This window comes from Scomber japonicus, chromosome 17 (assembly GCF_027409825.1).
Source record: "Scomber japonicus isolate fScoJap1 chromosome 17, fScoJap1.pri, whole genome shotgun sequence".
Classification (NCBI taxonomy): Eukaryota; Metazoa; Chordata; class Actinopteri; order Scombriformes; family Scombridae; genus Scomber; species Scomber japonicus.
Window position 1 is genome coordinate 24,153,500 of NC_070594.1, and position 17,114 is coordinate 24,170,613.

Sequence of the window (17,114 nt, forward strand, 5' to 3'; positions counted from 1 at the left end):
AGAATTTGTACAGGACTTGTACTGCAGACCAGGTATTATATATCTCCATATATATTGTCACAATAAGACTGACATTAATATATACAATCTTGTGCTAACTCAAAGTTTTGTCTGATTAATCAGAATTATCAGTGACTGAGTCATAATTCTAGTAGATCTGTGACATAACTTAAACTTTTCTTGAAATGAAGATATGAAGTCAAAACAAATGAACTGAAAACTGTTTTTGGAAACTTTTTGGAAGCGACACACCTGATGAGAACATTTCTCTGAGATACTGTTAATCTGAGGAGGAGAACTGTGTTGCTGTTAAAATGTTAGTAAAGATAATGTTTATTAAGTGAAACTAAACAATAAACACACGTGCAGAGTTTATGGAGAAATATATGTGTGTGTGTGTGTGTGTCTGTGAGTGTTCTAAAATATGCTAATGAGCTGGCTGGTATATGTAAATGAGCTTTATGACATCACAGTACAATGCATGACATCATAGAATCTTGGAACTTTCAGTAAGCAGATGACAGATTGTTCATTCCAGTTATTGAAGCACAGAAGACAGTCAGGTTTGTGTTCAGTAGCAGTGAGTTAAAAGCTAAAAAGACTAACTTTAGAGAGTTAAACATCTATCTTGAGACTTCAGCAGCAGCTATCAGTAGTAAGTATTTCTTTCTTTCTTTCTTTATGTAAAATAATCAGAAAATAATGATATTAATGATAAATAACGTAAATAACTGAACAAATGTAATTACGCTCAAATCAGATTTAATACTTTAACTCCTACGATTTCAGACATTTTAAGACATTTTTAGACTTTCAATATCAAACTTCAGACTTTTTAAGGTTTCATCCTTTCAAATTGTCTCATGTAACTTTTACAGTCTTTCATTTTTAACTGCTGCTTAAAACAGTAATAATGATCCTGATTGTAAATTCTTCCATCCTTCCATCAGTCTCAGTGAAAATGAACACAGTAACAGAGTTCAGCGATAGCGGTCTGCTCCAGGCTTCGTATGCTTTAAAGTTCATTCAGAGGCAGCTAGTGGACCTCTCAATGTTATGTGAGTCCACCGTCCAGAGACAACTGATCTGTCCTCAGTTCTTCATCCAGCTCCAGGACAAGCTTGAGAAAGTCCTCCATGAAGTATGTGTTTCAATTTCAACCATGTTTCTTTTTTCCAAACTGATTTTAAGAAACACACACATCCCTTTGTTTATAGTGCATACTTTATTGTGTTTAGTTGACTCATTTATAACTTTTGTGTGTTTGATTTAGACCCGCTCAGTGTGTTGCCCTCCACCCAGAAAACCAGAGGAGGGTGACTTTGAGATCATCAAGCAGTTCAGCAGTGGCAGCTTTGGGTGAGTAAGACTTCTTTACATTCTAACAGACTGTTTGGACTCCACACAGAGTTCAGTCCAAACACAGAGAAACATCATACATGTTTTAGTTTCTTGTTAAATCAGAGCTGATGTTCAGTAGTAGAAGCTGATCATGTTTCCTTTTCCTTCTTGTGCAGATCTGTGAACCTTGTGCGCCACAGAGCAACCAGGAAAGCATTTGCTATGAAAATCATCAACTGGAGGAACCTGAAGAGAGAGCAAGACATTAGGCAGGTGTTGGTGGAGAGAGCCATCCTCTCTTACACAGAAAACGAGTACATTGTCTCAATGTTTTGCGCGTTTGAGACCAACAGAGACCTCCGTATAGTGATGGAGTATGTAGCAGGTAAGAAGGTTGTTTGTTTAGACAGGGATAGAACAGATAAATGAGCTTTAAACTGACTTTCCTCTATTATCTATGGAGCCCATCCATGCTACCCACCCAACACACACTGAGAACATGTCTCCTGTCCTTCTAGGTGGGGATTGTGCCTCCTTGTTGGAGGAACGGAAGCGCTTTTCCACAAAGATGAGCCGGATCTACATAGCAGAGACCACCATGGCCCTAGAATATCTCCACAGCTATGGGATCATTCACAGAGACCTGAAACCTGCAAAGTGAGTCATCAATCTGTCCCATCAATCTGACATGTAGAGTTAGAGTTTGGTATGTAATCTAACATGAGACATGTTTCTGCTTTTCTCTGTTATAGCATGTTGATCACTTCAACCGGCCACATCAAGGTGGCTGATTTTGGCCTCTCAAAGATAGGTCGACTCAACATAGCGCAAGATGTTGAGCAAGCACCAATTATGAGGATCGTGCAGGAAATCACGGACGAAGAAGTAAGTCTTTGATTTTTCTCTTCTGTGCTATTTGAGCTCAAACCTGGATCCTTGTTCTAATCATTTTGTGTTTCCTCCCTTCAGACAGCAGGCACTCCTTGTTATATGGCCCCAGAGGCCATACTAGAGGTGGGGTACGGGAAACCTGTGGACTGGTGGGCCCTAGGTATCATCCTGTATGAGTTTCTGGTGGGTGAACCTCCATTTGACGGGACTGACGTTGATGACCTTTGTGACCACGTGGTTCAAGGTAAGAATCTTTACTTCAGTTCATCTCTTTCTGGCTCAGTGACAAATAAGGGTTGTCAAGATGTTCAAAAATGTCTTCAACATAGTTTTAAAAGCAGCATCAGATTTGTTCAAATGTACATTTAATAGTTGGTATTATGTCATTTGAAATGACATTTGCACCATTTTTTACCAAAAGTAAGACTGACACGTGGTTGAATTTCTTGTTTCTTTTACTTTAAACTTGTTTTAAGATTCAGTGTTTTTGTTGTTGTTGTTTTTTATGATGAAGTTACACTTTTAATTCTGTTATTGGATTACTGATATGTGCTTTTTGTTTTTTCTCAGATGACATCATCTGGCCGGAGGGGGAAGCAGCCCAAGGAACTGTTGCACAGGACCTAATCAGCCTTCTCCTGGAGAAAAATGCCAAGCGACGTCTGGGGACAGGTTAGTGTCACATTCACTAATGATGAAGACGTGGATAGAGACAGGATGGGAGCTCATTCATAATTTTGTTTGTCTCACTTATTCTCCAGGAGGATCCGGAGAGGTGAAGGCTCACCCGTTTTTTAAAGGTGTCTACTGGAGATTCCTCATGGATGAAGAGCCTCCATTCATCCCCCAGCTGAGGACTGAGGAGGACACCAGTCATTTTAATTGTAAGTGCCAACACACACACACACACACACACACACACACACACACACACACACACACACACACACACTATTTTCTCTTTTCTTTAACTTAATGCATGATGGTTGTTGCTGTGGTTTCTACAGCCAGCATAGCCCAGCAGTGCCAGGAGGACCGGGAGAACCAGGAGAACCAGGAGAACCAGGAGAACCAGGGTGACAAGAAGAACCAAGAGAACCAGGGTGACCAGGAGAACCAGGTGAACCAGGAACCAACCGTAAAGCTGCCGTACCTCTGCTCAGTGGCCCACCGATTCACTGAGGTACACTTTTTAAATCCAGCTGCTGTTTGACACTGTAAATCCATTTCTCACTATCAAATACAAACAAGAAAATCATCATTTTGACGCTTTTCTTTTGAAACTGCAGGTTTACGGCAGCCCTGAACATCTGTCGGCTCCAATCCCCTTCAACCAGATCGTTGTAACAAGACTGGTGGAGGAGTACGAGGAGGAAGAGGACGATGACGAGTTTAACTATGAAGGTAAGTTTAGTGATTATTATTATGAACAGGAGCCAGATGACGGCTTTGGGGACCAAGAGTCCAGTGAGGAGAAGGAGGACCTTCAGGAGGAGAGACAGAAAACACACAGTCCGACACCGAGGAGGAGGAGCGAGAGAAAGAAGTGGAGGATGAAGAAAAGAAGGCGGTGTATGTGGAAGAAGAGGACTTGCCTGAAGAGGAGGAGAGGACCAAATAGAAGACAGAGAAAAACATTAGACACTGTTCGATCACCATCCCTTCATCGTGTCCCACAAAAGATTGACACTGGTCTCCTTGAAAATAGAGACATAAAGGAACAGAGGCCAGATGTTGAAGAGAAAGACTTGACTTCTTCTCTTCCTCCTCCTGCTGCTGCCAACAACAACATGTGTGGGGAAGTTTTTAGGAGGTGTATGAGAACTTTAAGACGCGTCATGTGCTGTCCTGTGAGGAGGAGAGTGTAGAGTAGGTCGTGGACAAGCAAGAGGAGGAAGAGGAGGAGGAGGAGGAGGAGGAGGAGAAGAAGTTGCAGTCTTTGTATATTCTCTTTACTTTTTCTAGTTTATTTTTCTGTTGCTATGGAAACGTATTGCTGCCACACCAGAAAAAGAGAAACAGATCAGCATTAAAGAGATAAATAGTATATTGTTATAATAATAATGATAATGATAATAATAATGATAATAATATGGATAATGATAATGATAATAATATTAATTATTCTAACAATGAACTTTGGATGTTTACTGATACTGATTTTTCTTTTTCTGGCGTGGCAGCGATATACTTCCATAGGTTGCTTTGTCTTGTCTGTTCATTATCTTATTTCCCTTTTTCTTTACTGTCCTTGCAACTTTAAAAAAATAAAATAAAAAAATAAAAAAACACTGGTTGGAGATCAGCTTTCTGAACTGAACATAGTAAGAGTCATTTAGGACGACAGCAGCTGAATGAAGCAGTGAAATAAAGCACACAACAAAACTATATCAGTGATGTAAAGCTGGGGGGGGCAGTTATGTAATAACATAACTTTTATATAACAGTTGAATAAAATGTGAAGAGTTTGTGAATGTGTCCTCATCACTGTGTAGAGACCTCCATGATCATCTACAGCATGTGTCTAATAAAACTACAGACACAAAACACTTATTACAAGACTGAGAACTCACACACTCTTTGATTGAAATAATAAGTTCATCAACAGAAACATGTGTCAGTTGAATGCTAGTATGTACAGAACAGAAGTATTTTCAGGAAAGTGTGTGATAATATCTAAACATGATTCATAGAGAAAAGAAGATGTGATACTGACCCCTGAAGACATTAATGACATTAAAACATATGATTTCCCTCCACTCCATATTTCCTCCAGTTAAATGAAGTTTACAGTCTTCACTGTACTGTAGGACTTTTCATCAGATCACAAAGTAACATAACATGTCAATTATTCAACATAAAATCTAATATTACATCTATCATATTTTATCTCATAATTTAAAAAAAATCAGTGGGCCTATCACAGCACTGTGTTTCCACGGAACATCAAAATAGCAATAACAACAACAACAATAATAATAATAATAATTATTATTATTATTCATAAAGAATTCATACAAGGGATGAAGAACTGTCCTGAATTCAAATATTATCAGCAACCATAATAATTAGTACTTAAATAAATGCTAATAGGGGTTGATGGTTCAATTCCTCGTTAGTATAGTGGACAGTATCTCTGCCTGTCACGGGTTCAATTCCCCGACGGGGAGGATTTACTTTTCTACCCACTGTTCATTATTTACCAACACTAACAAAACCAACACATTAACAACATCATGCATGAACCTCCCTGTCAAATACAGCCAAGACATAAACCTGTATCATTCACACACAGAAATAAAGTCATGGTAAATTAAAAAAACAAACAAAAAACATATGTATATATATATGTGTGTGTGTGTGTGTGTGTGTGTGTGTGTGTGTGTTAAATAGGATTTTTTTATTGAGGTTTACAGGGAGCAATGCTGATTGTATAGTCTGACAGCTGCAGGGAAGCAGGAAATGTGATATCACTCCTTCATACATTTTGGATGAAGGATGAAACGCAGGTTTAATTAGTGTTGTACATTGTCAACAGAAATATATTGAGGTTTAAATCAATAAAACAGAAACTAAATGCTTGAATAAAGCAGTTTATTAGGCATTAGGCATTGTTTTAACCACTTAATACACGCCTCTATTTTTTATGTTGTTAGCCTAAATGACATGCTCAAGTTGTGAGCAGCACAGATCCCACATAGACTCAGAGATGTGTCTGGTATCATTGGAAAGGAAACACTCTCAGGATTCTTGTAAAAGTGTCTGTGTGATTCTGTGACTTACTGACAAAGAGTGGCAGAGGTTACAATGATGGGGTTGTTTACTCGCCCATAGGTTTGCCTTTACAATGACATGTGTACAGACATTCAGGGACCTCTCAGCAGGATATAGACACAATGAGGCCACAGCCACATGTCTTGGCTTCATTCAGTCCAAATTTGGAGTCAAAAGACCAAAAGATGAATTTTTCAGAGTTATTTTTCAACAGGTATGTCCATGCGTTTTCCTTAGGTCCTTTTTGGAGACTCCAAATGGACACTTGGTTACCAAATCTGTAAAATCGCAGTCAATCACCTATAACTTTACAACCCCTTTGCCTACAATCAAAATCTTGGTCTCTAATGAAAGCTGACACCATATTATTATTCTAATTATTATATATTATATTATTATATATAGCCTTTTTTTGTTTGGCCATATCTATCTATCTATTTATCTATTCATCTATTTATCCATCCATCTATCTATCTATCTATCTATCTATCTGTCTATCTATCTATCTATCTATCTATCTATCTGACTGACCGACCATCTGACTAACTAACTAACTAACTATCTATCTATCTATCTATCTATCTATCTATCTATCTATCTATCTATCTATCTATCTATCTATCTATCTATCTATCTATCTGTTTATCTTGCTATAAGTCATATGTCAAGTCGAAGAAGAACCAACTGTGTACCAAAATGCCGAGTGCGTAATGATATATGGTTCAACTCTTTTACGCACAGGGCGCACGCCAGTTACGCTTGGAGTTTGTTTATGGACAGCCAAACTGATAGCTTAGTGTGATACACCGTTGGAAACCTCAGACTATTGGCTAAAAGGTTATCAACTTCATTTCACCGAATATTTCCATAGGCTAGAACAGCAGTCAATCAAAGCCATGTCGTCATTGTCGTCGGCCACATGTCCTCATTGGCTTTGGAGACATGTACTGCCTAATCCTAAACACCGATTGGCTTGTGTGTGGTGTCGTCAGAAGCAGGAGAGGCTCACGGTCGTAAACATCTAGTCAAAAAAAAAAAAAAAAAAAAAGTAGTCATCTTCTTGACACAGCAATACAACGGTGAGTCGCTAACATGTCAGACAAAAAACAGACTGTGGACCTCGGTCTACTGGAGGAGGACGACGAGTTTGAAGAATTCCCAGCCGAGGATTGGACGGGGCTGGATGAAGATGAGGATGCTCATGTTTGGGAAGACAACTGGGACGATGACAATGTAGAGGATGATTTCTCAAATCAGCTGAGAGCGGAGCTGGAAAAACATGGTTACAAGATGGAGACGTCATAGCGTCTGACATTCATGTTTGAATATTACTGGCCGACCACAAACCAGAAACCAGAAATGGTTCTGAGGGTGTTAATTAGTTTATTTTTTATTTGTAAGAAATGTTGATGATGATGAGTGTTTGGAGAAAAAAAAAAAAAAAAAAAAAAGTAAACATCTAGTCACGTGTACTCTGAGATGGACGTGCAGGTCAGGAAATGACGTAAACGGACCGTATGTGGTTTGTTATTTGTGTTATTACGTTACGTGTTGGACTAAATACATGGACATATTGAGGAAAGTACTTCGGTTTTATGGAAACGGATTTCATATTTCACAAGAATGGATATTTGGCGAGCTGTACAGAAAGTCCTGAGTCATAAGATGATCGTTGTGGATAAAGGGAAGACTTTGAAGGTATGTAGTATTATAGCTTTTCTCACTTAGCTGAGTGGCTAGCCGAGCTAATCGCTAATACTATTACGGCTGTGAGCAACCATATAATTCGTGAGTGGTCTTGAATGAATCAGGACAATCTAAGCTTTCCAACAATGTACGGCATGAATATATATGTTTAAGGGTTGGTGTTTAAAACATTTAGAAGAACGTGTGGCGACCTCCTAACATCCGTCCCGTCCCGTTGACGGAACACCGTGTGTTAAAGAGGTTAAACAAAGTTTATCAGCTGTGAGGTTTTATTTATTCTATAATGAATGTTAGAGAAAACACCATCAATGAAATGTTTCACACTAGTTGGTCTTTTTTATAGCTTAACTCAGAGTGAGTGCAAGCAAATAAGTGTTTCCGCCCGGTCTCGAACCGGGGACCTTTCGCGTGTTAGGCGAACGTGATAACCACTACACTACGGAAACTGCTCATCTGCTGATGTAACAGGACATCAAGAAAAAAAGAAAAGAATAAAGTATACAAACAATAATAGAGGCATCTCAAAGTGTGAGACCAAATCAAAATGCATGCAAAGCAAGGAAATAAACATAGTACACAAAGTAAGTATATTTGTGTTTGGTAGATTATTTCTTTGTTGTAACAATGCTTCTTGGTAATAAATCTTATACCGTTGGAAAGCCTGTTTATTTCCCTTTTAAATGGTGCAACAATTGTATGGAACATGTATTTATGGGATGAGCAGCAGAGCTGAGTCTGTGGGTTCCGTCCATGAAAAATTTGGCAAATCTCTGCCAATGCCGATCAGCTTATTCTGCTATTGACTCTTATTTGGTGTTGTTAGGATTGGATGACTGAAGTCTACAGAAACCAGACATATTGGCAGTTTAACAATTTATTCATTTAACAAACAGGAGCCTCAGTAGTGTGTAGAAGAACAATACACAACTACAACAGCCTGGCACCTGCTCCTCATGCTGGTCACCTGACTGGTCACCTGACTGGTCACACACTGTTATAGGATAGCATCCCATTATTCAACCAGCCATGTAGTCACATGTGAGCATAGGACTGTAATAATGATGATGGAGGGACTGACAGTGGGCCGTGTCACAGGCATGTAAAGGGCCCCTCCTACCTGTTAGAGCAGTGTTTTTCAACCACTGTGCCGCGGCACAGTAGTGTGCCGTGAGAAAACATCCAATTTCACCTAATTGGTCTACAAAATATTTTTTGAAAACAAATTAATTATTTTCTGCAAATAATATGCCATTGTCGAGTGTGGGTGCTGTCTAGTGACTGGCAGAGTAATCATGTAATACTAGGGCTGGATGATTCATTGAATTTTAATCGGTATCAATTTTAGCTTTCCACGATTTCAAAAACGTAATAATCAAGTTAAAACGATTATTGTCCCACCCGGCACGGTGCATCTATGAATAAATCCAACGCTCCCCTCTTTTCCAGCAAGATACAGAGAGAGAGAGAGAGAGAGAGAGAGAGAGAGAGAGAGAGAGAGAGAGAGAGAGAGAGAGAGAGAGAGAGAGAGAGAGAGAGAGAGAGAGAGAGAGAGAGACCTAACTTGAACCTAGCATAGCTGCCGGAGAAGTTAAAAGGTGAGCGCTGCCAAAGATTTGTAGGTCTGTACTGTGAAGTTTTGACCCTTAATTAAACCGAGGCTGCGCCTGCATGGACACATTTTAGTGGCGTTACATATTTCATTAGTGTTATTGAGATGCGAGGCTGCCCGGTAACGTTAGCGCATGTGGTTAAGCTTTTGACATGCTAGCTAGTTTAACATTACATCTCTTACTCTGCACGGTCCATCCTTTTTAAATATTTCAGTTTGGATCCCGCCTGACATTGTAGTAGTTTCCTAGTGTGTTTAATTGGTGCGTTTATGCTCAAATGTTTTCAAATCTATGAATGTAAGGGTAGCTACATTGAGACTTACTGCAGGTGTGTGTGCGCGCGCAGGTGCAATTAATTGATGCGCGTCAGGCTGGCTCTCAGAAAACAAGGTCCAAACACTTCTCATTGCTTTTCTTCATTTATTGCTTAACATAAGCAGCAAATGTACAGCACCTCAGGTTTGTGATCATGTAGCCTATTATGCTACTTGCTCCGAAACCTCAGCCAACCTCAGCCACGGTCAAAAACGTTTTGCCTCAGTACACACACATTAGCCAGGCTGTATAAATGCACTCCTGCAGGAAATTAGCACATTGCCACCCCCAGTACCAACAGTGTGAAACAACAAAAAATAACAAATAAATAAATGGCTGTAACAATGAATAATCATGTTTTGATAATCGCGATTTCAATATCAATCAAAATAATCGTGATTATTATTTTTGCCATAATCGTCCAGCCCTACTATATTGTTAATTGCACTTTTTATTTGAAAGAAGAAATATATAAGATCATAAAATACCTTTTTCTTTGTGTTTATTTTATTCCTATTCAAGAAACTTTGACATGAATGACTTTATATTGTTAATATAGGCTACAGAGTTTCATTTTTTAACATTTTCAGTAAGCGGTGTGCCTTGTGATTTTTTCAATGAAAAAAATGTACCTTGGCTGAAAAAAGGTTGAAAACGGTGTATTAGAGGACCCCCACCACACAGTTTGCTCACCGTCATGTTGCATATCTTTTGCTGTAGTATTTCACAGCTTAACATAAAAGTTATGCTTTTGGTTTAAAAAGATGGTCTGGCACTCTTCTCACCCGAAGAACTTAATAAAGTCTTATGTACTTATGGCCTAAGTTTTGCAATACAGTTCTCTATGTGTTTATATGAGTTTCCGTAGTGTAGTGGTTATCACGTTCGCCTCACACGCGAAAGGTCCCCGGTTCGAAACCGGGCGGAAACATCCTTTGACCATGTTTTCTCTTCAAAATATAATCAACGTAGAAAAAATAAATAATGAAAAGTATAAACTTTGTAGAAATTCATAAAATACGGACACAAACAAACACATATATACACACAAATAAATATTTTTTTATCATTTTATTTAGAGTAATACTAGTAGTACTTATATTTGCCACATTACTATTATAATAAAGGTTTATCATTCACTGCATTTGACAGCGAGGCTCATGCATGATGTTTATATGTTGGTTTTGTTAGTGTTGGTAAATCATGAACAGCTGGTAGAAAAGCAAATTCTCCCCGTCGGGGAATCGAACCCCGGTCTTCCGCGTGACAGGCGGAGATACTGTCCACTATACTAACGAGGAATTGAACCAACAACCCATCACACACGTTAGCCTTCATCTTCTCCAGTCACTGATACTGAATGAAGAGTTGAGGAAGACAGACAGAGTTGAAGCGGTTACAGCGCCAAAAGCCGTTAGTGGCCAGAACGTACATTACATCCGTATTGGTTCAGCACTACCATCGAGAATGAATGGGAAATGGTTTAGCGCGGTTTGGCTAAACAGTTGAGTTTCCTACCAGCTGCTGATTATTTACCAAGATAATACACCATCAACACCATCACTGGACCATGTCAATGTAAAAAAAGGGAGGTGTAAAATGGCTGCCAATCTTACTATTTTTTATATATTGTGATGTGAGGAAACACACTCACTGTGTGACTGAATTGAATCCACAGATGTCAAAAAAGAGGGAGGAGGTCATTCCACTTACATGACTAAATTTTAAATGAATGGTTTGTTATAGCCTATGTATTTTCTCTCTATAAGGTTTTATTTTCATTCTACGAGATGAAATATCTTAGGCTTCCAAATAATTCATCTAAAAAATCTGACTTCTGATTTAATGGGCGGCTGTGGCTCAGGAGGTAGAGCGGGTTGTCCACTAACTGAAAGGTCAGTGGTTCAATCCCAAGTTCCTCCAGTCTGCATGTGGAAGTGTCCATGGGCAAGATACTTAACCCCAAATTTCTCCCAGTTGCTGCACTGTGTGGTAGACTAGTAAAGTGCTGCGTAGGTGCAGAGATACTGTCCACTACACTAACGAGGACAGAAACAATGATACACACAGCTATGTCAGCCAGCGAGTGTTCTTTTAAACACTGACGTGGTTATGTCTTAGGCACAGTGACATGTTTTTACATTCATTCTGTACTTCAGCAGACTAAAGTGTTTGCCCCATTTGTTTTACTAACTTAAATTAGTGATAGTAAGTTGTATTATTTACCATTCCTCATTATACTGTATGCATTACAGTAACCCTGATGAATGTTTGACATGACACAGATGCCTGCCTTTCCAATCAACCCGGTGCCTACACATTAGAGTGCCTATTGGCACTTTACCACCCATGTGCCAACCTACCATCCAATCAAGGAGGAAGGATGGGAGGAATAACACCAGGCGCTACTCTTCAGACTCTTCATCACGTCCTCATCAGTGGTTTTGAGTACAGCAGACTCAAAACCATACTGAATTACACTTTGCATGCTGCTACTTTGTTACTACTGATCATAAACCTTACATGGTGTCATTATTGTCATTGTTTCTGAATTTGATGAGCTTTTGATCTATTGTCTTATATGTTTGTTATAAACTGAAGGGGCAGTAAACCACATCTGAGATGTTAAAACAGAACTGTAATACATCAATGTGTACAACAGTGGAGTTTTGTTTTCATTCATTTCAAACTTATTGTGTTCCACAATGAGGTTATTAGTGAATGAAGCAGATCCACACATCATCTTTTGAAGAATATGTGTTTACTCATTAATGAACAATAGGCAAAACAATAACTTTTGAGCATAAATGATTATAAATGATTAATTACACATGTTAGAAGTCTACTGAACAGGACTGAATTGCCTTTGATCTCTAAATGATGCATGTTCCTGTAAATCTGGGGTGCATGTTGCTGCAGATGTCAGAGGTAGGTATGGCATGGCTGTTGAGCCCCTGTGGATGGTGGAGCGTCATGATGCCCTGCTGCATCATCAGAACATCATAAACCAGCCCTGGCTGCAGGTCAAAAAGGCTCTGTAAAAGATGAACAACGCGTACACTGAAAAGTAAATCATGATGTAGACACACTGGAAAAACTGGTGTTTCACACTATGTTGATATTTTACACTTTACTTCAAATAGATAGAAACACAGATGATACAAACCTCTGTGTCTTCTCTCCTACTCCTCATCTGAGCAGCTCACACCAGCTCCTCTGAAAACTATCAGTTATGAAGAGAGCAGCAACAATTATAAGGAACAAACTTAGCATTAGCTACCTTAGAGACAGTTGATGAACCAGACTCTGGCTACATTACACTAGCAACACACGTCTTAGTCAATATTTTTACAATTGCACAAAACCCCAAATGTCCGTTTGCCAGCAGTGCTCATAAAATCCAACATAAATGATCAAAGTGAAGTTGTTAGCTTGGCTACTATGTTCAGCTTGTTAATTTTCAACTACTAGCAGTTAGCTAACGTTAGCATCAGAAAGCTAATAACTGTTACACTACTTTAGAAATACGTTACTAATACGTCGTTTTTAAAAATCAAAATCCCATTAAAAAACGTACTGAGTTTTAGAAGAGGGACCGGAAGTGCTAAAAGCGCTAACGGAATTCCAGGTTTACTGGTTTACTGACTCTTGTCTCACACAACATCTTAATTGTTGCTTTCCCTATATCGCGAAATGGCCGACCCAATACCTCTAGATGCCTACCCTAATGAACTTACCTGTGCCCTTAAACAGGGAAAATAGTGAGGGAAGAGGGATGAAGAAACACACACTCTGCTCTTGCCTTCACTCGTCTGTATTGAGTCTTAATTATATACATGTAGTGAACACAGCATCAGGACGGCTCAGAACATCCTCTGGTCAGAGTCACCTTTGACCCTCAGATGAGGAAATTGAACCAGTTCTGATCGAGACAAACAGGGTCTTTCTCTTGGACAAACAAAGATCCATTAACATTCCATGGGACAGAATCAAGGCTTTGAGCTAATTGCAAAGGGACCATTAAGTGATAATTCACCGTGTAAGAATGAGCCGGTTTGTCCCATCTTCCCATTCTTCCGGTCATAAGGTTTAACCCGAGGCATGGAAGATGGCCTTTCTCACCCCAAACCCGGAGACTCTGGTCTTATGAGGGGTCTCATGAGAAGCTTGTAAGCCATCCAGTCTTCCAACGGGCAACCAAGGGTGAACAGAACTACATAAAGTAACGAAAAAACAGACGTGGTGTCTCCTTCGGACGTCATAATTTATCAAAGAGACTCCTTCTCCTCAGAGAAGAGCCACACAGAACAACAGTCGTAAATTACAAGACATTCCTGACTTCTCCCCCCCTCTGTGTCTCCTGAAGCCACACAGAGCATGAGAATGGGAAAATTAGTGTTAAATACTTGAATAAGAACATCTTAGTGAAAAGTATGGTTTAAACAATACCAATTACTTTTATCCTTATCAACTACCTAAACCTCCACTGTAACAGCTATTACAGCGATCATAGATAAATGTGTATTTGAAGAACTGTGATTATACTTTCTTACTTACTTTAGTTTACTTACTTACTAAATTTTGGTATGAAAATGTTGTTTAATGTGAGAAAGTGTTACACTGATGTTATGCTTACAGTTTGGTGATAATCAATTATCTATCATGGAATAAGTAGAATAACTATGTGTTATGTTTGATAATATTAATCCTCTTCAGGTTTTAATGAATGGCAGCTTGATGAGTCAAGCTGATGTCATATTAATAACAGAATAATACATCCTGTGTTCTGTGTTAATAGACTATAGTATGCATTTTATAATCAGGATTAAATACTGAATGAATGATGATGATGAAAAGTTACATGGTAAAAGCTGGAAATTAGATCCTCAGAGTAGCTGTGATGAATCTGATTGGCTGACACAACAGCCCTCCCAAGGGACAAAACCCAGCTGCACGCTGTCTCTTGCCTCTTGCCTCTTGCCTCTTGCCCTCTTGTCCTCTTCCCTTCTTGGTCTTAGCATGACCTGAACCGGACTCAGCATGACCCGAACCAGCGGTCTTGCTCTGTCCATCTTTTCTTTTCTTCTTAGCTTAATCTTTAGTTATCCTTCATCTAAGTTTTCTTAAGTTTTGTAATCTTGTAACTTTCACCAGCAACGTCTAGAAAAAGGCCCTTTAAGTGAACACGTCATTAAGTTTTGCATTCAGCCTGTTTTTGACATTTTTGATGATTTTGACGCTTAGATTTCTCCAGAAAGAGAAATAGTTAAATTAGACGTTTCCTCCATCTTTCATCAACCTGAGAGAACTTTTGAACAGACAAACGTCTGTCAACCCTACGACTCATCATAACTGAGAGGAACAGTCTTCCAGCGGACAACGACCGGAAAAAGGCAGTCTGACGGAGGCCAGCCGACCCGGAACATCGAACCCCGCCCGAATCTGCGACGCTGTCTGAGATCTTCCACTTGGTGTGCGTACGCGTGGTTCTGAAGGACGGACGGCTGAGAAACCCTCCACGGATGAAAGTAGGATCCAAATATTGCATTAATCAAGGGTTGATGTCAGATCGAGTAATTCAAATTTCCTTTAAGAGTAAGGCTCAGTAAAACTTATATAGGCTAAGTTTCTTAGTTTCCACATAATTACATATCCTTCATTTAAATTCATCATTCACCATCATCTTTCATTCATGTTGCTATATCAAGTAATCTCTTGAATTCATATTGCATTGTATCATCACATTTATTTATACATCATTTATTAGTAGTGTGTAGTTAATAAAACCCATAAAACTCAATCAATTGTGTATGTCTATTCTTTGAAGTGATACAGGGGATCTATTGAACCGTAGAGCCACGAACTTTAGATATTTGACTGATTCAGAAATGTATTGATTTATTAATTATTATGATTTATTGATTTATTAATTGGCTAATCAAACAACCAATTAAGAAAATCTTTTCCTTCATACGAAGGTGGTGCCCCTTATTACGAGAGCTATTTTCAATATCTTTAAGATATACCCATTTTACGCTACATTATTTTGATGCCCCGAAGCGAGGCCGGTTTTTAATATCACTGTATTCACTTCAAAGAAAATATGACGATTGAATGAACACTCATGGCATATCTCTGCTGTTGCTGACTTTCTGCTTGTTGCTGGTTTGTGTGTGAGCATCTTTAAATCTTTAAGCCTGTAAACTCATGATTTAAACTAAGCATTTGAATTGTGAAACTGGAAAAAATTAATTCGCAGCCGTAAGTCACCCCTCGCCCTGCGGTGGCGACAGAGTGCAGGAAGCACATAAATCGACTTTAAACAATAGATGTAGCGTCTGCAGCCTACACATGTTGTTGTTTTCAAAGTCTGCATGCATATAGCGTAATACACGCTTATTATTAATAGGCCTTTGGTGGATAACGGCTATCTGCGTGTTCCAGTAGTCCGTTAATCCGCTCTGAGTTGTTGGTAAATTTATCTGCGTGTCCCAGAGAATTTAACCTGCCTAAAAACCTCTGCGTTGTCGGTTAGCTTAGCTAACTAGCCTGCTAACAACCGGAGCTGCCTGTTGTAGTTTGGCCAAGAGGTTTATTTCTGCTCGGTGTGTCCCGACACCGCGCTGTGTTACATCGGGGAAAAGCCCGTGTTGATTCATGAATAAATACAAGTGTTTGAGACATTTGTTTTACGTCGAGAGAGGACGTGTGTTGATAGTAGCAGCTAAATGCTGACGCTAACGCTGTGAAAATACCCTCTACTTCGACTAGTGTGTTAAATTGCTAGTTGCATTTTGTCCAGAGACGGATGTAAAAGAAGCCCGTCTCTGACCTGTCCAAAGCTGCTGTGGTTTGAACCGTTAAGAAATAAAATAGCTGCTTAAACGGACCTGTTGAGCATTATCAGCTAAATGCTGAACCAGCTCTGAGAATATCTCATTATTTTAACTAGTGCTTCATAAGTGCTAGCTGCTAAAATACCAGAAGAGACTTCTGTGAATAATAACGGTTGCTAACGTAACTTCGGTTTGTTGAAGCTGCTGAGGTGAAACTTTAAAACTGTGCTTTAAGACGGTGCAGAGAGCCGTCCAACACTCTGCTCAGAGACAGAGTAAAGTACACGAGGCCGCCGAGCCTCGTGATCTATTGTTCAGAAGGCCAAAAGAGGTCATTTGTAGAGAGTGAAGCTCTTTCTGTGTCCTGAATCAAAGTGAATAGCCTTTAGCTTAGCAACGGAGGACCTTCAGTGGGCGGTGCTAAAATCGTCAGCTCTGACGACACTGCCTCCGTCTTCCTCTTCCGCTGCTCCACAAATTCGAGAGGATAAAATCCCTATCGCCCCCTAATGGCTGATTTGGTCAACTGTGTTTGAATACCTTTTTGATGCAAATCTTTGTCCATGTAAAAGTAAAGAAGCTGTGTGAACTTTAACCAATTTATTCAAATCTGGTTTAAAGATAATAATTAATTAACAGA

General features: G+C 39.3%; 1 protein-coding gene and 3 non-coding genes across 4 annotated transcripts; 2 read left to right on the forward strand and 2 right to left on the reverse strand.

Annotated features, from left to right (window-relative positions):
* The first annotated feature begins 7,075 nt into the window (after positions 1 to 7,075).
* LOC128377158 (26S proteasome complex subunit SEM1) lies at positions 7,076 to 7,315 on the forward strand. The gene has a single exon (XM_053337067.1). The coding sequence runs from the start codon at positions 7,099 to 7,101 to the stop codon at positions 7,309 to 7,311; it is 213 nt and encodes a 70-aa protein (XP_053193042.1). The 5' UTR covers positions 7,076 to 7,098; the 3' UTR covers positions 7,312 to 7,315.
* A 771-nt stretch (positions 7,316 to 8,086) lies between these two features.
* trnav-aac (transfer RNA valine (anticodon AAC)) lies at positions 8,087 to 8,159 on the reverse strand. Its single transcript has one exon. It is a non-coding gene; the product is annotated as a tRNA-Val (tRNA).
* Positions 8,160 to 10,496: 2,337 nt separating this feature from the next.
* On the forward strand, positions 10,497 to 10,569 carry trnav-cac (transfer RNA valine (anticodon CAC)). Its single transcript has one exon. It is a non-coding gene; the product is annotated as a tRNA-Val (tRNA).
* A 298-nt stretch (positions 10,570 to 10,867) lies between these two features.
* trnad-guc (transfer RNA aspartic acid (anticodon GUC)) lies at positions 10,868 to 10,939 on the reverse strand. The gene has a single exon. It is a non-coding gene; the product is annotated as a tRNA-Asp (tRNA).
* Positions 10,940 to 17,114: the final 6,175 nt, after the last annotated feature.